This window comes from Megalops cyprinoides, chromosome 13 (genome assembly GCF_013368585.1).
Source record: "Megalops cyprinoides isolate fMegCyp1 chromosome 13, fMegCyp1.pri, whole genome shotgun sequence".
Taxonomy (NCBI): domain Eukaryota; kingdom Metazoa; phylum Chordata; class Actinopteri; order Elopiformes; family Megalopidae; genus Megalops; species Megalops cyprinoides.
In genome coordinates, this window is record NC_050595.1 from 29,916,515 (window position 1) to 29,941,238 (window position 24,724).

A 24,724-nucleotide genomic window follows, 5' to 3' on the forward strand; every position below is an offset into this window, starting at 1 on the left:
GTGTTCTAACAGAAGAATACCAGAAAAGGTTCTTCTGTTATTCACATTCAGCTGAGCACCTTAAATAAATTAATAATTCAAACAGGTGTTCAGCTTTTTATAACTGTTTGAACAGTGGGCCCCAGAACAAGTAATTTAACCACCTCTCAGCTGAGTTGAGTCAGCTATCTGAAAGAGTAGTTACAGATAGTTACAAAAATGTATTGAGTAAACCACTTTATAGTTTATAATGAAAAGAGTAATTGAGACCATTAAGTTATTGCTTTTGAACTTTGTGTACCATGTGTTTTTATGAAGAGCCTGTATCAGCACCTTGGAGGACTGCATTTTGATACCTGAGGTGGGATACCTAGCAATTTTTAAAAATCTTTTCTTCATTGAACAAGTGTGGCCATCTGGGCCAATTGGTTCTGAATGACTGCCCCTCTCTGGATTGATACTGGAAACAGGCCCTTTTCTCTGCAGTAATTTGTGGTGCTGTGTTGAACTGTAGAGCCCCAAACTTCAACAAAGTGGTATAGAACTATGAGACAGTGATGTTAATGAGATGCCTCTTTTTGTAGCTCTGTCTGATTGCCTTAATACTGCATGTGCCTGTCCAATTAAAGCAGAATATCTGTGGTGAGCAGATAATCGCTAAGGAGGGGCTAGCAGGTACCCACATCGGGAACCCCTGCTGTGTCCTCCGGCCCTCATCGTTCCCACCTCTGATGTCTCCCGACACTCCCAGCAGTGTGAAAGTCTCATACATATGCATACAGGGACATATATACAGGGTCACTGTCCAAACAAGATGGGGCTGTATCACATAAAGGTGATCTCAGATCAGCGTCGTGGATGGCTTCCTCCTGTTCCCACAACTCTCAGTGCCTCACAGGACTCTAGGAAGGGAGTGTGATACTTGTCCTCACTACTGCCTCTCCCCAGTCTAGGTTTAGCCACACATTGCCCATAATGTGGTTTCAGTCAGTAGCTCTGCGATGGAAGGAAAGCCTCAAGATGACATTTATTTTGCTGCTGTTGCAGGGCCAATAACCAATATCAGCAACCTGTACAAACTGTGGGAAGTAGCCGAGTCATAGAACCATGTGTATCAGCAACCTAAACGAAACTGTGGGTGGTAGGGGAGTTGGCTGATGATGTGGGCTTCCAGTTCCAGGCCTGCTATGGTACAGGGCTCATAACTCAGCTCTGGAATGTTTACAGGAATCTGTCAAAGCCACTTTCAGAATGCCTGGAAGCAAATGCCAGGGAAACCCAAGCTCCAGAACCCTCCTCATCCTTTGTTTGCAACTGATATCTCATTGCTGAGGAATTGCAGTGCTTTTTATGGGCTTGAATTTCCTTGCACTTGCAGGAGTGAGGTAATGGAATGACCTTTAACATGAAAGCCAGTAGATAATCGAGGGTGCTAATTCGCATATTATCTGTAAGGTAGCTCACATTGGTTTATCACAGCATATGATTGGCACATCAGCACTGGTTACAGTCAGAGCGTACTTCCACATTGCAATCTGTGAAATGGTGAACTTATGTTCTTTTGCTTCTCATGAATATCAATCTAGAAAAAACAGGCATAATCACAAGGCTAATATTTTCATGCTGCTCATGAAATTACTTCATTTAGGCATAGTCAAACTTATGTGGTGCATTACAACACAAGAAAAACATGTATGCTTTACATTTTATAGAAAAGTTCATAGTCATGTGGTCTTCTCACTTTGCTTAATGTTCAAATGCCACGTTTAAAATCCCAAACACATTTGGAAATTGGTTACATTTTTTGTTGGTTGTTTATTATTTCTTTATGAATTTGCTACATTGATCCATATTAAAACAGACTATCTGATAAAGTATCATGTTTTTCCTTTCTCCCATTTCGAACACGCGATGTAATTCATGATGCCATACTTACATTTTATTCTATTTATATGAAATTCTTTTAAAAATCACTTGCTCTCTAGATAACCTTCATTAAGCACACTACATCAGCTTGTGCCCTGTTAATCATTTCTAGAGGGAGTCACACTGTAACGTAATAAAGTCAAACAGACTTTCTACAACCTTGCAGCAGGCTGCATTCTTCTTTGCAACCTGCTGTCAAAGTTCAGCTCCTGTCTTTTGTCATGGACGCATAATCGTTTGCAAGATTACACCCTTACCCCAACCCCCTCCCCCCTCCATCTGCCTATAGCTGGAAGACATGAAGTAGCAAGTACGAGAAACACAGGGAGAAAAGAGAAAAAAATCTCCTGAAATTGGAGAGCTGCTGAAGGGGGTGTGTGCACTGAGCCATTGTGTTTACTGAGAGGGAGCTGGAAGTTTCTTGTCAGGCGGTGGAAAGTCACCGGAGGACTGCAGTGCAGGAACCTTTGAAGCTGGAGGTTTTGCTGGGAAAAGTTATTTTACAGAAGAAAGGATTTGGGGAATGGAAATAAGAGATGGAGAGGAGCGAGGGAAGCGGGTCTGATTTGTGACTGTAGAGAAGGTAATTTTGTTGGCAAACAAGCATTTGAAGCCGACCTGCAGCTGTATGTGAATAAGAAGAGGGAAGCAGGAAGCATGCAGGTAGGGGCTGCCAGTGGATGTTCCTTTGAATCATATCTGTCTGTAAATTTGTGAATCAGTGCTCATGTGGGTTCCACTGTTTGCCTTGTGCTCAGCGCACAGATAAACACATGGTGGCTGTGAAATCAACCCGATCACCATAAATTACATGTTGGAATATTATTTGGCTGCATTTTGGTTGTTAATACGATAGAAGAATCATTTTGTACTGTTCACATGACTTCAGTGGTTGTGTGTATGTGTACAGTGCGTACAATGTACAGTGTGTTTCTTTTCCCCCTCTCTTTGTTTTGCGGTACTGTACATGAAAGACCTGGTGTGCAGAGAGGCAGAATGAAATGAATGTAGATTAATTTAGTCCCACCTTTCCCAGGTTTCCCACATCAGATAGGGTGAGAGCCATGCTCAGAGCAATGCTGTAGGTACATTAATTATCCCTGGCTTGTTTAACTTCACTGCACATTATGAATGGCATTGTCATTTAAGAGGAAAAATATGGAATCAAGTGTTTGTACTGTAAGAGTTCAGCTGAGGTTGTGTACACAGTTACCATGGAGCAAGCACTTTTCAAGTCATCAAAACCTTTGAGCTTTGAAATGTTTGATTTCCTCCAAATGCTGAACAGTCATGACTGATGCAGCTCTAACATGGAAGCCTGCTGTTGACTCAAACTGAGAGCCAAGTCACATGAAAGAGTGAACAGCTCTTCTCTTTTGTGTAGTTCATAATTCTGCATCAGACAGCCCTTGTGGGTCTCACTCATAGAGGTGTGAGATCAAAAATAACCTGGGTGATAATTAGCCAAGGATGTTAACGGAAAATGAAACTTGTGCATTGTAGCTCAGGATTAATTTCTGTGATTGCTGTTTGAAAGTTGTCTTGTTGGATCTTTCCCTGGATAGTATTTTTGTTAGATCTTGCCTCATTCTAACACAAATGTGGTGGTTTTGTAGTACTGTAGGACAGACTAGGTGGTTCTGTGACTAAAATACACCAAGTCAATGTGTTTGGTTGGAGGGGATGTAATAATTGAAATATTTATAAATCAGCATTACCACTGATTTGTAGCTTGCTTAGTAGTTATATTTTACTTTTCTTGTGAAAATAATATTTCAAACTCAAACTTTCAAAAGAGCAAGATCATATTGTTCCTAACATTTTATTCCAGGAAACATGAGAGTCACATCTACTCACCCCCTGAATAAAAATTTTGCAAATCCTTCTCAGGATTACAACTTAAAAGACACTTCCTGTAGTTTTATGTGGTTCTGGCACTTTCGGGGGTGGGGGGTTCTACATTCCTCCAGGCAGAATTGTCAAAGCTTTTCTCTTTTCTTTGTGAACTGTTTTCTTAGGTTCAAACCACAAATATTTGTTTGTATTGCAGTTTGGTGATTGAATCGATCAGTTGAGTACATTTGTTTTGTGCTCAGTTAACCATTTTATTGTGAATATGTATAAATAAAGACCATTGTCATGCTGGAAGTTAATTTCTTGGCAGAGAAAACCAAGTGTTTGCTTTTCTCTCTTAACAAGAGCTACCGAATGCAAAAAGGCAAAATCCCAAACAATAGTAAGTCCTGCACCATACAGTATGTCACAGTGGGAATGGGACCTTTCTCAACAATCATCAAATGGTTGGAAGGAGGAAGCTTCTGCTGGCGGCAAATCCAATGTGTAGAACAACATCTGAAGAGCCATTGTCACATGGGCAGGGGTATGAATGAATGTGGAAGACATTGTATAGACAGACACACACACACGCACACTCACATGGACACTAGTGAGGATTAAGAAATTCTATCAGGATCACAAATTTGTGACACACTGTGTGATATTACTTTAGATATTATATGAATCAGCAAAAGTAGTCAGCCTGTTCAAACCGAGGGAGGATGGTGGGGGTGGGGGGGATGCGGAGGGAGATGTCAACCTGAGGAAACAGTGATGGCTTGTTAGCTCAAAATAGTTTAAAATCTTACAATTAAATTAATAATTTCTCCCGACCTGTTTTTGTTTGTTTTGATGAATTAAAAACACAATTATTTGAGTAATCTGTGCCAGTTGGAAGCTAATTCCATTCTCTTAATTGAGGTAATTTTTTCAAAGTTTGCACATTTCTGACTATTATGTGGGAGCATGGATAGATTAACTGTCTGTGCTGCATTCCGACAATCAGAGCATATTGACAACATGAAGACCAGTTAATCTGTGCAGATCCTCCTCAGTTTAAATGCTCAATAGGATGCTGTAATTTTCTGAATCAAGCTTATTTGCTTTTCCTTTTTGCGCTTTGTCTTCAAAGCTTGTGTGATATGCAATTATAAGATGATTCACCTTTTCAGGACAAAACTGTTGTCATTGTGATTATTAAATTCATATTCCTGTATTTAATTCTGCCATATTACTGAGATGCTCTAACATGGTACCGCATTGCGTCAATAAAGAGGAGAGTAATTACCTGCCAAAGAATATAGATTAGTCAGATAATTGCTAAACAAGTGAAACTGGCAGAAAATAGGCTGAAACAAGTCATTAGTTCTTGGTAAAATTTCAGCTTCCTCCATTTGAAACTCACAAACTATCACTGTCTATTATTCATGTGACTAAATCCTCCAGACAAACCCAGGCATGGACGCAGCAGGAGAGTAAATAACACAGGCCCAACCGCAGGCCACTGTCACATTCAGCAAAGTAATGCCCTTTACATGACTAATAAAATGTCAAAATTCAATGTAATTCATCACCAATTTACAAGTCCTCTGATACGGGGAGCTTATCTTCCACAACCACGACAGATTGAACAAAACACTGTTAGGCCCTGGGTTTACATGCAGACGACAGTGTGAATTTTAAGCAGCATATCAGAATAAATAGATTGTACATCAGGCAAGTGTGAATCAGAGAGATGGGTGTGAATGGGTGACTGTCACACAGACAGGAAACTGCTCAGTTATGGTGAACACTTGTGACCAGTTTATCGTACTCCCAGCCTTCCCATTAGTATACCGAACACTAAAATTTTCTCTCAGCATAAGCTTTACCTTTTTATGAAAGCTGATAAACATTAAATTAAAACAGCTTGTCTTCTTCCAAAGTTGTGTTTAGTATAAATTTTATTTGGCTACATTAGTTTACTGCTCATTTAGATTAACAACAAAACAATAATAAAAACAATAACTTAATTTGTATAGCAACTTTTTGTAGATTGTAAATGAAACACAAAGTGCTTCACAAAACAGGTTAGAGAAAGTCTAATAAGAATTAGAGACAACAGTCATACAATAATCAATATAGTAATAAATAATTAAAATTACAGATGAAACACAAGAAGAAAAACATTATAGCTGGTATATAATATGCATAAAACAGCAGAATGCTAAAACAAATAAGCATCATAAAACAGAGAAAAAAGGTATTCATTAACTACAAAGATAAGTGTTTAGTAGAAAGTTTAAAGTATTAACTGATGGAATATTTTTATGTATTTTGGTAAAGACTTCCATAGTTAGGAGTATAAAGACAGAAAGCTCTCCTCTGCATTTATGCATTTATGCTTTACCGTTGGTAAAGGTAATGGTAAAGCATTTATGCTTTACCATTGGTAGTGTGACGAGACCAGAGGTGAGGCATGGGGTTGTGCAAGAAAATGACAGACCAAAAACAATGTAATACGGGAAAGGACTATAGGACTAGTATTGTGACACGTATGCACTGCCCACAGCAATGGCGCATAACAATAAAAAAAGAAGGTAAAAAATAAAACAAATTCTAACTCTGTTAGGAACCATACCTCCCTTAGTTCCTCTCTATTACTGGCAAGCTAAGATGTTTCCCAGTTCTGCAAACAAATACAGATCAGCAGGCAAGAGCAGAGTCAAACTTAATCCAGGGTCAAACACCAATACAGTTTCTCATACAAAGTTGGTACACAGTGGTACCAAGTTGGTACACAGTTTCCATTGCCAGCGCAGTCCAAAGACTACTCACTCCCTTCCATGCTTTTCCATCAACAGTACCTCACACCCAATGAGAGATTGGGGGGCCTTAAATAAGCCAGCAGAGAGTTCATTTGGCAACAGGTGCGTGACTGTGGGCTGGCTGGAAGATATGGCCTGGCTGCAATCTGCCAAGGAATGGAACCATTCTACAGGCACATATCACCCTTCCACCACTACTCCCCACACCCTGTTATAGTACATCAAGCATGGCTTCATCTGCAGAGAGGACAGCTTGGCTTGGTTGGTAATCTCTAATGCATTCACTAATGTATTTCTGATGCTAATCCTTTCAGTAATTTATAAAACAATAAAGGGCCTTAAAATCAAGTCTAAAACAAACAAGTAGCCAGTGCAGGTTGGCAAAAACTGGAGTGAATTCAGGATCTAAATTAGGCCTCTTAAGAGAGTGCTGACCCACTGCATGTTCAAAACATGAAACAGACCCCAAAGCCTGAGAGCAGCTGATGATAGCTGTAATGTTGGTGCAGTTTGCACTACTCTTTTAGTATTCTATCAGGAATGATATGTAAAGGCAATGACAATGGTTTTGTGTGCCACATGCTGTCAAGACAGTTTCAGTATACAGGCTCAAACAACCTCAACACAGCACTCCTTTGGGAAGTAATCCCTGTATCTAACACTGATGAACTAATCTGGGTTCTAGTGTCAACAATTTTGTTGATAAAGAATGACAGGAACTTGTCATGTTGCTCTGGTGTGGAATCCACTGCAACAAAGGTGGCCAGGTTTACAGTTTTTTTCAATAGTTTTAAATAAAATATGGAGTTGTGGCAATTCTGTGCTGTAATCTTGGAAAAATATGTTCCTCTTGCATTTTAGCCTCTTTGTTTAAAGTGTTCAGAAGATCTTTCATGTGATCATAATGCACTCTTAATCTGAAGGCATTGCATTCTGCCTATCTGCACCCTGTCTTGATACTGCAGATCTTGTCATTCGGCTAGGGTGTAAATCTAATGGAATTCTTTGTTTTAGTTCTAAACGGGACAACAGCATTACGTGTGGCTAGGCAGAAATCATTGAAACTACTAACTAGTGTATTTGTTTGTAGACATAGGCTATGGGTTGTGTGAGATGTTGAGTAGGCAAAACTTTTACTGGGCAGTAAAAGAGTTAATAATGAGAGAGAAACTAGAACAAGGTTGTCTTTTGAGGGGATGGAATTATGCATGGAGTACGTGGGCCTGGTGACAGATATCAGGTGAAAAGTCGTGGTGAGAGTAATGAACTCAGATGTTAGAGCATCCACAGAGCTATCTACGTGTTTTAAAGCAACCAAGATTTAAAATTCTACCAAATAGATAGAAATTCAGAAAATTTATCCATAAACCATTGTTTAGATGTAGGAGGACGATATACCGCTGCACACAACATGGGAGTCTGGCCATATATTAAAAAGGTTTGTAATGCAAATAAAGAAAAGCCACCAAGCATTACAATAGCACACTTGAAGTCTTTTTTGTGTATTACAGCAAGCCCTTCTCCCTGAGATGAAGTCCTTGGCTAGTGAAAGAAGGCATCATCACAGGGACCAGCTTCAGTCAATGGGCTATGACCACCAGTTCTATTCCATAATGCAGTTAATATTACAAAATCCAGACAAAGCATAGTGAAATCACTAACAATACATGTTTTGTGTGATAAGGAATTAACATTGAGAAAGTACATCTGACACAAGTGAAACTATAAAATGCAAACAAAGCACTAGTTACTGGAAAGCATATCTGAGTTTTAAAGCAGGAAGCGGAGGAGAAATAGGAGAATAATACACTAGTGTTGAACGGAGTTGATTTTATAAAGAAATCTTCTGAAATTGTGTCACTTAATCACAGATCTAATTGAATTCATTTTCTGCCTATTAATATAATAGCAGTTTTATCATATAGATACTGTATCTTCATGGCAGACTAAACCATACAATACCATGGCCAAACAAGTCAACTGCTTTAATGAATGCCTTTGTAGCTGTGTGTTTATGTAGCTGGCTGCTCAAACAATCTGTGTTGCTTTAATCCATCCAGGAGTTGTTATCAGGGGTGCAGGACTCTGTTTTTACAGTATGTGCCATTTACTTTCTCAGCACATTAGAGTAAATGTGTCACAAAATGCAATAATATTTTACAATAATATTTTCCTGAAACTAATTAAAATATAAAGAATGGTAAGGCATTAAACATTTGAATGCAGCTAATATCCCCTTATTTAATATGCCAACCCCCTGATTTTTTAACAGCTTGCACTGGCCCATATCAGTCCTTTATTACTGTTTATGGGGCTCAAGTCCTATATGCACTGCTTTATAGGAGGTCTGCAGGGCTCTGCACAGATGTTGTGTGACTTGACTACACATAAGAATTACATGCATGGGAAAGTAACATATTGTCACCATAACAGAGTCTAACTGTTGGTCACCTTACATGACTTACCATAATTTGGTACCATGACTGCTACAATGATTTTGTTCAATGAGTTTGGTTTTGAATCACTTTGACAAAGAATTTTCACTTCAGGATTCCAAGAGTTGTTAGAAGCAGAACATTTCAATATGTTCTGTGAAAATGTACACCAATGCTCATGATCACAGTTTAGCATGAGTTACTGTTGGAGTGCATTATTGTTAACCCACAGAAAGCAGTGAGTCCTGGTTTTCTTACTTTTAATACACACTATTCAAGGCACTCTAGTGTACATAAATACTGTCAGATGCTTTATTGTATGAGGTGTGCTTTCCTCTCCTGCAAAGCTGGGTAAATCAGAGCCCAAGTAAAGCATGCCTTTCACATGCTAGGCCTTGAATTCCTGCTGAAATTGATTCCATAGATTTTGCTTATTTCATAAACCTTGCTTTTGCTTGAGCAATTTGCTTACCTGTCAGATAATACTGCTCATTGCACCATGTCAGCATCTGTGTAATGTTAGGATTGGGGATAGTCACTTGGAGATACAAATGATCCCAGAGCAGAATCATCAATTGGTATCTTTTTAAAAAGGCTTCTATCATCTTGCAGTCTTACCTTAGTATGTGCTGTATAGGTGTTCTTTCTGCAGTGTCAAACTTGTTAGAATGAGAAATTGCAAAACCCAATTCAAGAAACTGACACAGAGTGTATTCATGGCAGAGGCGCATATCCTGGCTTCTTGTTCTTTCATTTTATGATCCATTCCCAACTGCTTTCACTTCAAAATATTGCGGAAGAGACTTCAGCCCCTCAGCACTGACTGACCTCACATGAAAGTTTCCCTGTAGCTTGTTAAATAGATTTGGGTATTCCTCTTCATTGAGCTTAAAGATCTGAACATCTTTGTCTGGCCTTGATTGTGTCTCATAAAAACTTGTGTATGACTCAGTACGCTCAGCCATTGTGGAATGCTGATGTGTCATGCATTGCTGAATGATGAAAACACCATATTGGTCTCTCATTCTTCTCATGCTGGCCAAGTGAAACAGATGCTTCATCCAAAGTTTAACCTACCATTTTCTCTGCTAAGTTTTTGTCATTTCCATCTTTTCATTGTACTGCACAGCCATTTTTAAAATTAATTTTGCAATCTTTGCTTAGTTGATTCAGCAATAATTCATAATTTACAAACAGTTGTTGAATAGTAAGTTTATTTTACCCAACATCCTCTGGACACATGCTTTAATGACATTTGATGATGATTTTCCCCACACAATTTCTCAAAATGGTAGCAAGCAACAGTTTGGCATTTCATTACGCAGCCACATATTTCTCGCTCCATAAAACCACCTCTGTGTCAAAATAAAGTAGTCTTATTCCCAAAATAAGTCAAACAAGTCTCTACTTTGAATTTGATGTCATGTCTTTTGCCTCTAAATAAATAAATTGGTAGTCCATCATCAATGTTGAATCTACATATTTTGAAGAGATTACTACAAACACCAGGTTGTGTTTACAACTGGCTATTGATGCCTTTCCAACCCCTGTTGGTCAGCCGCGTAGAAACCCATGAGGAGTAATGGTTAGGGCCCGGGACATGAGATTGAATCTTTCTGTACAAGCATATATAAAGTAAATACAACAGAGAAGTTATGCTAATGCTTGTAAATAACGCAGTGGGGCAATGCTGTCCAGGCTCTCTACACACATTACTGTACAGGAAGCACTGACCAGAGGCACTGTGTATTGGAAAGGCAAATGAAGGAAATTAATACAACAACAAAAGGGGCAGAGGGGGACATTATACCTACTCTTGCTCATTTTTATATCAGCAGTGCCATCTGCTCAAGCTGGAGAGAGATCAGGAGATTTCCGGCTGTTAACGTGCTTGGAGGCCGCATGGAGAATCTCTAGCGCCTTTTCACTTGTCTGTACTTCAACAGTGACCTCATTAAAAGTGCATTAGAGACAGACCCCAAGTCTGACTGCTGTTTAGAGAGGCAAGAGGCAGCTCAAACACAGACTTTTTGGTGGCTTTCTAAAATACAATACTGTCAAGTGTGCAATCTCCACATCAAGTTTCAAATTTCAAATGAATGGACTTATCTGCTCCCCTGCTTTGTGGTGCCAGTACTTTGTCTTTCCCATTTTGGACTAATAATAACAACCAAAGCTAATGGGGACTTAAAGACAGGATGGAATCTCTTTCTTTGTAGGTCAATATTTGAGGAAGAAGAACCCAAGCAAATGTTTGAACCAGTCAGAATATCTGTTTTGGTAATAAGGCAGGTTTTACAGTGAGCATCTCTGAGCATCATACTAGGATTCACATCATTGATGTATACAAGTCATTGATTCAAACAGGCATGTTTTGAACGTGAGAACACGTTTTGAAATAAACATACAGCATTAACGCCCCATTTCCAGTGGCTTTGACTATTAAGTAGTACCTTGGTTTATTTTCCCATTGAAAACTATATAATACCTTGTAAAAAAATTTAATGACCTAGGGAGTGAGTCAGCAACCTAGCCAATGACTTAGCTAATGAGTTCGAGTGCTAGCAAGCTACCTAGGTAATGACTCAGCTAGTGAGCATGCTAACTAGATAATGGAAAATAAAATAAAATTAGCTATCTAATGGGTCAGCTACTAAGCCCAGATTAGAAATACCTTGATAGCTAACAATCCAGGTGACCTGTCAGTTAGTAGGGAATCACATGTATTTTCAAATTAAACCAAATTGGCCAAACTCTCTCCCTGTGGTTCTGTTCCTGTACCCTATGAACCTCTTCTCTATTCTTTCAGATTTCAGATTTTCTAGTTTGTAGTTTTGTAGCAAATTTAAAGAAACAGATGAGGCATAACATCTTTGCAGCTAAATTAGGTTGAATATACTGAATGGGCTCATATATATGATCAGTTCCTGTTCTCAGTGGAAGTGCTTTGACACTGTTGAACAACAACATTATTCCTCTGGGTAACATACTGGCATCTGCCAGTCAAAGATGACACTTTACCTGTGATTGGCAGATGCATTTTATCCGGAAGAAGATTGTCTTTGATACGGAAATGGACTGGCTAAAACCATGTGTTGGTGAAACTGGATGTAAGCCTTTGCAGGGCATTTTAGTCTGACAGGATTTTGAGAGATAGAAGTAGATTTATGGGGTCTGAGAGAGTAGTGGAAGCAGATTAGCTGGGGTTTTGTAGTCAAAAGGACAACTAGACCATGTGAGTGGGAGATAAAGAACAGAGAGAGCTCAGCAGTTTGAAGATTACTGCTTCGATGGGCCTGATACCAGACTTGGGGATAGACTTAGAGCTGCGGTCTTGGATTGATCTCCCAGGTTCTTGAATGACAAACTCAGTCAGTTAGCTTATTTCACTAATAGTCATTCTGAAGGACATAAAGGAAGAGCATACTTGATCTAGAATGTTTGTAAGGCAAAATGCTCAATATAACCCGTGCACTTTCTGTTAACCTTTTATGGCATGAAAGAGGATGCTAGTATTCTAACAGATTCATTTATCATGGCTAGAGAAAATACATGTCGCTTCTGTGGTCTTTCTTTAGCACTGTGCGTAATAAACATGAAAAGGAAATATGAGGGTTGGAATTAGGTTAACCTCACCCCTTTGTCAGATAGATATATCATTAAGAGGGAAACTGCAAGAATGCCTAATCAATCGATTTTTATGATGAAACATGTCATTTGAAATGTTGTAATTTGTTCTCTAACCTCTTACCAGACAACAGACTTGTCATCAGACATTGTGCACCTGCAGCTGTGTCTTAGGCAGACGTAACTAATAGCACAACCATCAAAACAAAGTGCAGTTTGTTTCTTTGATACTGCAGACATATTTGCTATCTTGGTTTCTGAAGCAGAGGATGTCAAGGCTCCTTGTATGGATTGGATTTCCTAATTCTACCTTTAAAATCAGTTTATTTAAAGCCCACAGAGAACAATTTAATTAATCGGGGACACTTTCAAATCTCATGATTTTACGAGAGAGCCATTGGCATAATTTATTAGTCCCATTCCCTGTCATCTGTGATTTAATAATGCATAATCTATGGCCAGAAATCAGGTCTTAATGAGACAAGGAAAAGTGTTTCCTGAACAAGTATTTACTGTCTCCCACTGTGAACAGCGACTGGAACCGTACTCTCAAAGTCAAACAAGAGAAAAGTTCATTATCTTAGTCCTGCTTATCAGGAGCTCCTCTAATGGAGAAAGCGTGAGGCTGATTATTTTTTAATCAGTGAAATCTCTGTCTCTGATTAATGGGCTGCTAAAAAGGTAAAGCCTGAATTCACAGGGAGGAGGGGCTGAGCCAAGAGAATTAAGGCTATTTGTCTCCCTTTTAATTTCACTATAACATTTTTTCCTGGAATTGGGACCTAGCAGGAGTTCAGTTTAAGGCTGTTCTGTTTCCTACTGTGTTGGCACGGTGGTTCTTCACAGAATTTTGCATGACACATAATTTGTTCAATCTCACAAGATCAACATGGGAGATTTGTTAGCAGTGGCAACCAGGGAGAAGAAACGGACTTCCAGTGACATGATGTTTGTCAGATAAAACAATGCATATAATCCTCTGTGCCTTTGTAATTACCTGAGACCTCACCGGAGACACATTGAAAATCTGCCTCATCACCCATGAAGGATGGCTTCATTATTTGATATAATATCTCAAAAACATTGCTGGCAGTTGTTTTTGGGGGTGTTATGTAAATCCTGCACTTTTGTAAGTCGCTTTGGATAAAAGCGTCTGCTAAATAAATAAATGTAAATGTAAATGTAAATGTAAATGATGGAGTCCTCACTGAGCTGTTGAGATGTTGGTTCCATTGCATAATTTTTTTGCCTATGAAAAGCTACTTTCAATTTGCTGTTTATCACTTTTTATGGGGTAGCTTTACCTGCCATTTTTTATTATTTCTGTTATTCTCTGGACGGGAATACTAGTAATATAATCATAATGAAATCTTTCATTTTATGAGGTTCCTTTTTTATCACAAAATTCACATTTTTATCACCAACTATTGGCACCAGATTTCCCTTCTCTGTCACTCCATTGTATCCCTCCCACCCTCCAAATGCATATGGAAGATATTAAGAATTTGAATGATCTGCATATGATGATAGGAGAATCAACTTTTGATTTTCCTGACCACCAGACCTTTTAGTTAAGGCTTTTAGTAGTGACTGCCTTCCTTTTAGTTAAGGTCTGATGTTTAGATTATACATCTAGCATTTGTTCTTGTGAGAACAAGAAGTGAGTGTGTGTGTGAGAGAGGAGGAAAGGGAGAGGGAGACCGAGAGTGGGAGAGTAGTATATAGATATAGAGAAGTATATAGATGGCAGATTGAAAAAGTCTTTGTTCATATGACCTCATCTTCAGGAACCTGAAGCAGTTTCATTGGGTACATTTCAAAAATAAATCATACAAGATCATGCAAACTCAGACCAGACTGAAAATTTACTGGTGGCAATTTTTCAATTGTTGACAGTCTTTGTGAAGTACAGCCAACTTGGTAAAGTTGCAAATGTGTCCTCTCCATTCCTGTCTCAGCTGAAGCACATAACACAAACTTCAACCATTAGACCCACCGTTGTGAACCTTGAAAAGGAAAGTATGCGTCTGTAGTCAAAATTCAGAAAGGTATGACTACAGCTTCCTCCTCTTCAGTACTGTGTTTATCGTAGTATTCATACGATTAGCATGGCAAAGGTCTATTATACAAAACAAACAAACAAGTTGATCTGCTGGCAATTATGAAGAAGTGCTTGCGGAAGAGGTTGACAACTGGCAGCACTTGAAGGCTTGAAGGTGCCCACATCTTGTACCAGAGCTATGTGGTGTGCTGGATCATTTGCAAATCAAGTGGTGAATTATGCTTAGCAAATTGCAATTGCACAGCATGAGCCTCTGTGTTTCACAGCAACTGAACAAATACTCAATTACAAAATAACAAAAGTTATAAATTAGAAAGGTTTAGGTAGCAAGTGATAGAGATATTGTCATTAAAGGAGAGAAATATTAAAGGTAAATAAAAATGGTGTTTATTTATTGATTTCATTCCTGTTTCTCAGTCTGCAAAAATATGAAGCTACATCTTGCCTCATTAAGTGTGATAAGTGTGCAAATACATTGATGATAATGTTGATGATATATTTATTATGGTATATATAAAGGTATGAACAAACTATTTCAGTTAACATTAAATACACAGCATAATATTACTTTGCATTGTTATATTACATGTTTGCTTGGCAGACAGCCATACATAGCTCATAGCTGACATTTTACCCATGTGTGACTGAAATTCCTGTATGAATGGGCATTTGTGTCTGTGGAGCAGCATGATGCTGCTGAATTGGTTTGAGGGAATGAGGTGCAATGAGTGGTTGAGTAATTAATAGTGCTGAACCTGAAGATGAATAAAGCTTTATCACTGCTCTGTTGCGGCAGTGATTTTAGGCAATCATTTAATTATGCCTCTTGAACTTCCACCAATGAGGGAAAATAAATTTGATTGCAACAGGTAGGCAGACCGACAGAATGAAACATTAAATCTGTGGAGATAATAATTTAGTGTGCTCATATTTTTGTATTTATTTATTTATATACCAAATGGCATTATCCAGAGAGATTTAGATTACATTTAGCCAGTTATCCATTTTTATGTCTTGATATTTTACTAAGGCAATTCAGTTTAAATATCTCACTTAAGGGTATGACAACCCAGACTCACACCGTCAACCTGCTGCCTACAAGTATAGTTTATAAATCATTCAATCACAGTGCAAAGCATGTACATTAATATTAAGACAAAATTAAGAATCAGGATTAATATAGAGGAAGACACTCTCACTTTCCTGCCCCCTTGGAGAAGACAGTTAAGGGATATGATTACTGAGGGTTTGCTGAAGACGTGGCAAATTGCTTTCTGGTGGAATCTGTTGTTGGGGTGATTATTAACCTGAGTGTGTTGATTTTTAAAATCACCCCTGGATAAAAATCAAGCCAATCCTTAGGCACACATTAAAATATATTAGGGCTGGTGTCTCCTTGTAAATCATTATTACAATGGCCAGTTTTGGTTATTTACTAATAACACATGAGAAAAACAATCCAAGCAGAGACAGCAGGTTGGTTTCCCATCTTCCTTTGTCTCTTTCTGTCAGTGGCATCCTACTCTGCCAGCCACCTCTGTATTTTCTGTTTGCAGGATGACTTGTATACCAGTCAATAGAATCTGATTTCCTTTGTCTGTGTTCTGAAACAGTCTGTACTCAAGCTGTCTCTGAGATGGAGGGAATGAATGCAGCTCCATTTAATTTCAAACATACTACAACAAGCTGTAACCAAACAGCCCCACATTATTAACCTAGGCTGATAGTGGCTGACATAATTTTCAATAACAGTGAGTGGCTTCTGACATCTCCCAATATTATTACTACGTTCTAACATACTGTCAGTCCATTGAAATTAATTAAGAAATCAGATTTCAGGGTGAGAAAGCAATGAATATCCAGCCATAACAACATTGAAATGAAGAGCCAGAAAGGGGGAAGTTTTTAGAAATGCTGAGAACCCATTTTATATTTGGGGCAGACACTATATACAAATAACTCCATCAACATTTCCTCGGTAAGGACTGAGTGATACTATGCAGTGCCGTGATCAGGTATAACATAGCCCCTCCGTATGCAGTTATACTGCATGATCTTGGCATAATGGGGTGAAAAGGAATGCAAGCAAGTTATGACATTTCTGTGGATGCGGGTGAGAAAGCTCTCCTAGCAGGAAATGTTACTGGCAATGCTGCAGACAATAGGGACGATGGCTCTGAATCAGTAAATCAGGAGCTTTATAAAATATGTTTTTGATTTGCTCAGTAGACCCCCTTACACTGGATGATTTAAAACCCTCATGTTCTGTATGTTATGTGCTCATAAATATGGGAAGGTACTGAAGCCTTTCAGGATTGAGATCCTTATTCATGAGTGCAACATGAGGACTCACCTGAGATTTAGACATGAAACATTCTAAGATGAAGCCCAGTTCCCTAAATACCTCTCCACAAAGCCTCCCGGTGTGTATTTGAAGTCCTAGCTGGTTTTCCTCTCCCTTAAAACTCAAAGACATCCCTTCCTCCTCGGATACATTACTGTCTCTGGACACAATAGCAGCTGTTTTTATCCTCTCTATGAGTAAAATTATCTTTGCAGGAAGTGAGGCACCGTGCCAGGAAGGGTGAATGTGTTGTCCGAAGCATAATATTTGAATCCATTCCAGGTTTCACTAATGCAAGCTTTCAATCTAATTGCACTGACAAAGGAAAACAAAGCAAATGTATAAATCAATGTGGCCCCATGTGTGCAAATTTGTTTGGAATAAGCTAAATGAAATATGGTACAAGCACCTGGCAAAACCTTAGGAGACTACAACTGTTAAAACCAGGAATGATGCAAACTACCTCACAAAACAAGTCCATAGCATGTTTTCATCAGGATTGCCTACACCTGTCAACTTGTTTTGCAGTGCCTGTACTGAAGTGATTTCTAACTGGTGAATGATTTCTACTTAAGGAGAGGCACTGCAATAAATATTAATACATTAATTTAGAATTAGCAAATGGAAACTTAATATATCGTGTTACTCCTTGTTTATACAACACTTTCAGGCCTTGCTTGAATGATTGTAGGTAAATACTGACCACAGCAATAAACCAAATGGGTTGGCACCTTCTGTTTTACTCTGCTTTGGCCCTTTTCATCCCTGGGTTAATAGAATGGAAGCAGGCAACCAGGGGACCAGTGATACACAGTGGTCTTAGCTTGACTGCAGCCCATACCTGAAAAGACACAGGATGCACTCAGAAAGTGTAACTGGGTGTAACAGTGAACTGTGAACAGTGAACAAATGAACAGTATGTTCATTGTGTGTGTGTGTGTGTGTTTGTGTGTGTGTGTGTGTGTGTGTGTGTGTGTGTGTGTGTGTGTGTGTGTGTGTGTGACAGAGAGAGAGAGAGAGAGAGAGACAGTATGTGCAGGGAGGGGATCAGCACCTGATAGACACGTCCCGTGAACTGCAAAGAAACATAACAATGTTTCATATTATCTGGCCGGTATCTTTGTTGCAGCTGGTCAGTTTAAGCCCTTGATTCACTTCCGGGCAGCTGTGCACATCGTCACACTGCAGTGCTCAAGTATCTTTCTGCCACTATCTTAATGTGCAGTGGCTGGGGTTACACAGTTTTGATATCACATTGAGTGGGTCAAGCAGGGATTACTTGCTGCTGTGCAAATTCACATACTGTAGATTTCACAAACCCTGCTGAGGCTTTGCAAGTTACTGTAGTTACTGTAGTCATCTATGCAACCAAAAAATGAATTCTGGTATGCAACCAAAAGATGTTTTGGCAGAAATGAGTCACTGCAGTTGCTGTAATATCAGGGTAACACAGACAAAGGTAGTAGATCATTTTTATCATTGAAAAATGTATAATATCACCCAGGCACTAGGAGAGAAAGATATATGGCAAAAGTGGGAACACTGACAGTTTTGCAGCCTTTTAGAAGTTACACTCTATAAATTCATTTCAGACTTGGAGCAAGTTTTGCCTACAAAGTAAACTTGGATTCTCTCCCAAGGGCCCCCAAGAGGTTGCAGTGATGGGTCCTACAGAGATAGTTAACCCTGAAGCTGTTCTGTGACCTGCACTAAGAATGGGGCCTTCGTTTACTCAGTCCATTTCCTGCTTCAGGCTGTTCCTGGGCACCAGGGCGTCCCCTCCTCCCCTCCTCTCCTAGGGTGACATTTAACACCTCATGCTTTAAAGCACAAGGTTTGGATTAAAATGCTAATCTCTCCCAGCCTGCAGGGAAATGGTTTAAACGGTTCGAACAGTGACGAGGGTCAATGGCATGCACTATCTATGTCATACCAGTCAGACTGCCCTTGCTCCATATGGGCAGGGTTAAAAAATATGTAATTATGTACATCCCACAAGGGTGATTTGCAGTTTTTTTTGATGTTTTTTATTTTTTTTTGAAGGGCTTACTTTCAATTCTTGTATGTCAATTTATGCTGTCAAGACTCATGAGTCACAATCTAGCAGTGAATCACAATCACTGGAGTCCTACCCTGTATTTAAGCACAGGGCCTTCAAAGCCAGTAGGGAAACTGCCTAATGTTCAGTTACAATTTTATCATAGCAACCAATCTTGAAGCCTGCTGTTGCTGTCTGTATGAACATAAAATATTACAGATGTTGTAACACTGGGTCAGAGGGGGATGGGGAAAGCAACCCAGGCAGCACCCCCCCCCCCACCAAATGCACATGCTGTCCTCACGGTGCTGATACCAGGGAGAGAAACTGTCTGGCACTTGTGACAAAAGGACCCTATTACTGCTGACTGCCCTTTGAAGTGTTAGTGGGAAGGTGACGCACGGCCAAATGAAAACATTGTCAGGCGCTAATGGCACAGGGACCCTATTACTGTAGACTGGCATCTGAAGTGTGAGTGGGAGAGGGAGGCAGGACTGTGACATGATGGTAAATGCCACCTCATAATTGCCTCCTCTCCGCTTGCCTCAGATGTGACTCGCCGGATCAGAATACGGAGGGTAAGCCGTGCATGAAGGGGAGTGGGCGGAGGTCTCCTGGAGTAAATACAATCCCGGCACGTTTCTCTGCCAATTTACCATAGGCCCCCTGGAACTAACTCCTATAATTGTTTGAGAATATGGAAGAAATGAGACAAGATAGGAGGTTTATTATGGTGTGGAGGAAACTTGGTGGTGCCAATTTATATTCATCAGGAGAATTTTTTCATCTCTTCTACTCTTCACAGCTAGTCTTAGGGCCAATTTTCCACATTGCAGCTGGCTAACTCGTGAGCAAAAGGGGGGTTGTTGTTTGTCATTGTTGCTTGAAAATTAGAGCCAGTGCATAAACATAGCAACACCATGTCTCACACTTGTGCTTTTTTGAGGTGAAAATTGCTTCCTGCCCAAGGACAGTTATTGAGATCCACAACAGTTCACCACTTTATTTGTTTTATGACTGTGAAAATTGGGCCCATTTTGTACACATTTGGTTCACATTAGCACAATTTGCTTTGAGCCTAATAGACCGCTCCATAGTAACATGTCTGAAACCCATACTCCATCCTAAAGTTGGATCCCAAATGTTTCAATAGGCTTGTTATGAGAAGAGTTTCTTGGCACTCTGAAAATTACTGTTGAGATTCATGGCTTTGTCCTGCTTCAGTGCAAGCTTATGTGAATGTTTGTGTGGCTTATCTGGCTGTTTCTTGCAGTATAATTTTGTTAGTTTGAAACTGATTTACTGGTGTGCCTCTACAATCCTTTTTCAATCACAATTGGCTTCCTCTTTCACAGCCTCCAGGTTTGTTTACTGCAGGCCTGGTGTTTAGTGTTGCCCTGGCATTATGGGGCGATAAAAGTTGAACATCACACAAGGGCTTGAATGTTAGAGCCAACAAAAAGCAAACAAGTCAACAGTTTTGCAAAGGTTTATGGTCTGAAGCATGATATATGTAACAAGCACTCTATCAAACTGTTGATACCTGTGAACGCCCCCCACTTACATCTAAATCTCTCCAAATTAGCCCTGTTTAAAATAAAGAGTAGTATGAAAATCCTCATTTTCCATGTTGTTGTTTACTTCCAGCTTCATTCTACTGTATATATATATTAGAGTACCGTTAGTTGTGTTTTAGATGAAGGAGAACCCAAACTTCTCTGCCCTTCCAGTGTATGACTGCATGATTGTGTGTTTCCTCCATTTCTCCTGGTAATCTGCAAAAAAAGGTAGAGGCTAGAAATCATGAATGTCAGAAATACTTCTTTTGTCAGTAATTATGATTAGGGGTATTATATTACAATAAATGTAGGTACAGTATGTAGAGAGGTAGGAACAAACAAATAATAGGCTTACTCATTCTATTCACAGCAATGTGCTTGGACGAATCAGATTGTCCATAGGTCACAATGGTGAGCTGCAAGAATTTCTGTTGGAATTCAGCACTCTGTAGATGTGAACAGTATCTTTAGCAAACATTTTGTATAGGGTAGGAAAAGTCACATTTCTTTGTTACATCTGTATATTTCTTATGTCTTATTTTGTACTGCCAGTTTGGTAATGCTTAATATGAAAACATTTCAGTAGTGTGGCATAGTAATAAACTTGACCACAAGATTGCTTGGAAAAGCCCATGGAGCACTGCTGTTGAGCAGGAATATAATGTATACAGAACATTTACACTACACAAGAAGGTTATGAGAGGTGTTTAAGGATATGTCATGCTTTTTAATATACCTGTTATTGCATATCTGGCATTATTATGTAACACATTTATAAATGCCACATTAAATAAGGATTAACAGCCATCAAGCATTCAAGACTACTGCTAACAATTTGACATACACTGTATGGCCAAAAGTATGTGGACACCTAACCATCATACCTATATTACTTACTTATTGCTTACTGGACATCCCACTCCAAAACCACAGGGGCACAGTCATGTTACCCTTCACTGGAACTAAGGGGCCTAGCCCAAACACTGAAAAACAGCCCCAGACAATTATCCATCCTCCACCAAACTTTACAGATGGCACTGTGCATTCCGGTAGGTAGTGCTCTCCTGGCATCCACCAAACCCAGATTTGTCCATCAGACTGCCAGATAGTGAAACGTGATTCATCACTAATGAGATCGTGTTTCCACTGCTCCAGAGTCCAGTGGCGACGTGCTTTGCACCACTCCAGCTGTCGCTTGGCATTGCGCATAGTGATGTTGGGCTTGTGTGCAGCTGCTCGGCCATAGAAACCCATTTCATGAAGCTCCCGACGCACAGTTCTTGCGCTGATGTTGCAAACAGAGACAGTTTGGAACTCTAGTGAGTGATTCAACAGAGGATAGGCGGTGTTTACGTGCTTCAGCACTCGGCGGCCCCACTGTAAGTTTGCGTGGTCTACCGCTTCGTGGCTGAGCTGTTGTTGCTCCTAGACGCTTCCACTTGACAATAATAGCACTTACAGTTGACCGGGGCAGATCTAGCAGGGAAGAAGTTTCATGAACTGACTTGCGGCAAAGATGGCACCCTATGATAGTGCCACGTTTAAAGTCACTGAGCTCTCCAGTACGACCAATTCTACTTCCAAGGTTTGTCTATGGAGATTGCATGGCTATGTGCTTCATTTTATGCACCTGTTAAAAATCAGTGTGGCTGAGACACTCAATAATTAGGAGGGGTGTCCACATATTTTTGGCCATATAGTGTATAATATTCATGCATATCTGAAGCTGTAATCAGAGTTTTTAATAGATATATGTAAATGTAAATGTAAATGTATATTCCTACAATATGAAGTATATTATAAAGCCTTGGCTTATGACTGTGGGATGTGTACTGTATGAAGTATTCATAATGTAAATCACTGTGAAATATATGTGGTACTGAACACTCCAATTTTACAGTGACTGGTATAATTATATGATCAAAACTAAATCACTTCCCTTTTTCCCTCAGCAGATGATAGGATGCAGCAGCTAGCCAGTGAGGGACTGAGCCCAACCTGAGTACCATCCTGTCCTCTCACCCTTGCCTTCCCACAATGCCCTGCCCTTGCCGTGGGAAACTGAAGCTTTTGGTTGCATCTGTGACGTTTGTGTTGCTTCTGACATGGCTGTACCTCTTTGTGGGGAACTTAGAGAGTGAGTATCATGTGAAAGTGTACCATGTATAGATTACCAGTAAAAATAAACACAACCACTTTTGGACACTGTTAAAATTGATCATAATATAGAGAAAATTATATCAGTGTAATCCATGTTTCAGAAGGGATGAATTCATCAGATTGGTTGTAAAAATGGATTATTAGTTATCTGATTATTATTATTATGGCCCTCATTGTGTGTTTTCTCCTAACATAGCCCCTCTCGATCATCTCAGACTTAACCTACATGAATAATATTGACCACTGGCAATATAAGTACTGTTCTTGGAAAAATGAATAAATCTCTGCCCTTTTCATGACTCCATTAGCACACACAATGCAGACTCCTTGAAAATGTCAGGCTAAAATGTTAAGCAGTGGGAAGTTTACGAAGTACAGCAGGGGAACGCGGTTTGACACTGTCAAAAGTGAAAGGCAGATCACACTCCCCTCTGTCCTTAAAAGCCTGTCCCTCATATTTCTCTGTCCTGCTTCACATGTTAAATATTATTCATTATATCCTGGTGTGTGGTGAAGCCGCTCATTTAAAGTCTCAATTCCCCTGTCGTGCTGATTCATACCACTTTGCTTTGGAAAGTCTCTCCAGAGAAGGAGCTCAAGAATAGAAAAATAAGGACCCCCTCACCCCACTTAGTAACTATTCTCCCTGAATTAGCTGGAAAGGGCTGTGAACATTCCGTGAGTTTCACACTTGCTCCAGGGATCAGAAGGGCAGTGCCCCCTAACAGCTGTCTGCAACCTGAGACAGACTTTCTCTCCAAAGAGGGGGTGAGGGAAGGAATTAGGGATTGGCTGTGGCTTGGAAACCTTAACCTGACAGAATCCCCCAAAAGATATATATATATATATATATATATATATATATATATATATATATATATATATATATATATATATATATATAAATCATAAAGAAAGACAAACACTGACAGGCTCAATAATAACAGCCTTGATGAAAATTCTTGGATTAGCAGACAAGAATGACTGTGCAATTATTCTTCACAAAAAATGATATACACTGGGATAATGTACAAAAAGGAAGTCAAATTCCTGCATATCTGAAGACCAAATGTTCAAATTGAATGCCGTGCCAGACTAATGTACAACCATTCTCTAAGGGATGACTAAGGGACTATAAACTATGCAGCCACATACCTGTCTGCCTGCCACAGCCCCTTTGCTAAATTCAAAGCTGTCTTCTGATAGACTGGCATTCCTTGATGCCCTGTCCACTATCCCTGCCCTAGTGGTCATTGGCAGTAGGGGAGAGCACAGTTGCAGTTCCTCTCACAGGAAGCAAACAGGAAGCCATCCTCACATGAAATCCATCCAACCAAAATAACGGCGTTTGTCGACTGCAGATGGGCGGTCCTTACTGCTCTCCCCCTGCCTAGCTGACCAGTCGGAGCCACGTTACCTGGACCGCTATGTGCTGGAGTCACGGGTGCGAGAGATGGAGGAGGAAAATCAGCAGCTGCGGCAGCAACTCAGCCAATCACCAGGAGCGGCGCCGCTGGCCCAAGAGGGGAACTACGGCAACCAGCAGTGGGTAGCGTCAGCAGATACAGGTGCAGAGGATGGAGAAAACACAGCAGAGGAGGGGGGCAACCACACGGAGTGTGTCCGACAACCCATGGTAGAGAGGTGTGAGGTGAGGAGCACAGAGTTTTCACCTCAAGACCAGTGTGTCCTGTCAACCCTCTGTTTCCTTTATTAAGTTTTAGTTTCATTTGTTGTCACATCTGAGTGTGTACAAAACTCAGCTTTGAAGCAAGAGCTGCTTCTGGTTTAATGGTAGTTGGAGAGCACCGCTGCGACCTGACATTTGTCTTTCTTTCCTCCTCCCTCAGCTTATTCATGTGGCGTGCGTGTGTGCTGGTCACAACGCCAGTCGAGATGTGGTCACCTTGGTCAAGTCCATTCTGTTCCACAGGTGAGAGTGTAGGGCTGA

General features: G+C 39.9%; 1 protein-coding gene across 1 annotated transcript in view; it reads left to right on the plus strand.

The window, feature by feature from the left end:
- LOC118788035 (LARGE xylosyl- and glucuronyltransferase 2) overlaps positions 1-24,724 on the plus strand; it is a 101,627-nt gene that overhangs the window by 67,041 nt on the left and 9,862 nt on the right. Inside the window, exons 4-6 of the mRNA XM_036543867.1 lie at positions 22,566-22,750; positions 24,135-24,424; positions 24,624-24,706. Coding sequence (XP_036399760.1) covers positions 22,651-22,750; positions 24,135-24,424; positions 24,624-24,706 — 473 coding nt within the window. The 5' untranslated portion in view covers positions 22,566-22,650. The remainder of the gene's footprint in view (positions 1-22,565; positions 22,751-24,134; positions 24,425-24,623; positions 24,707-24,724) is intronic.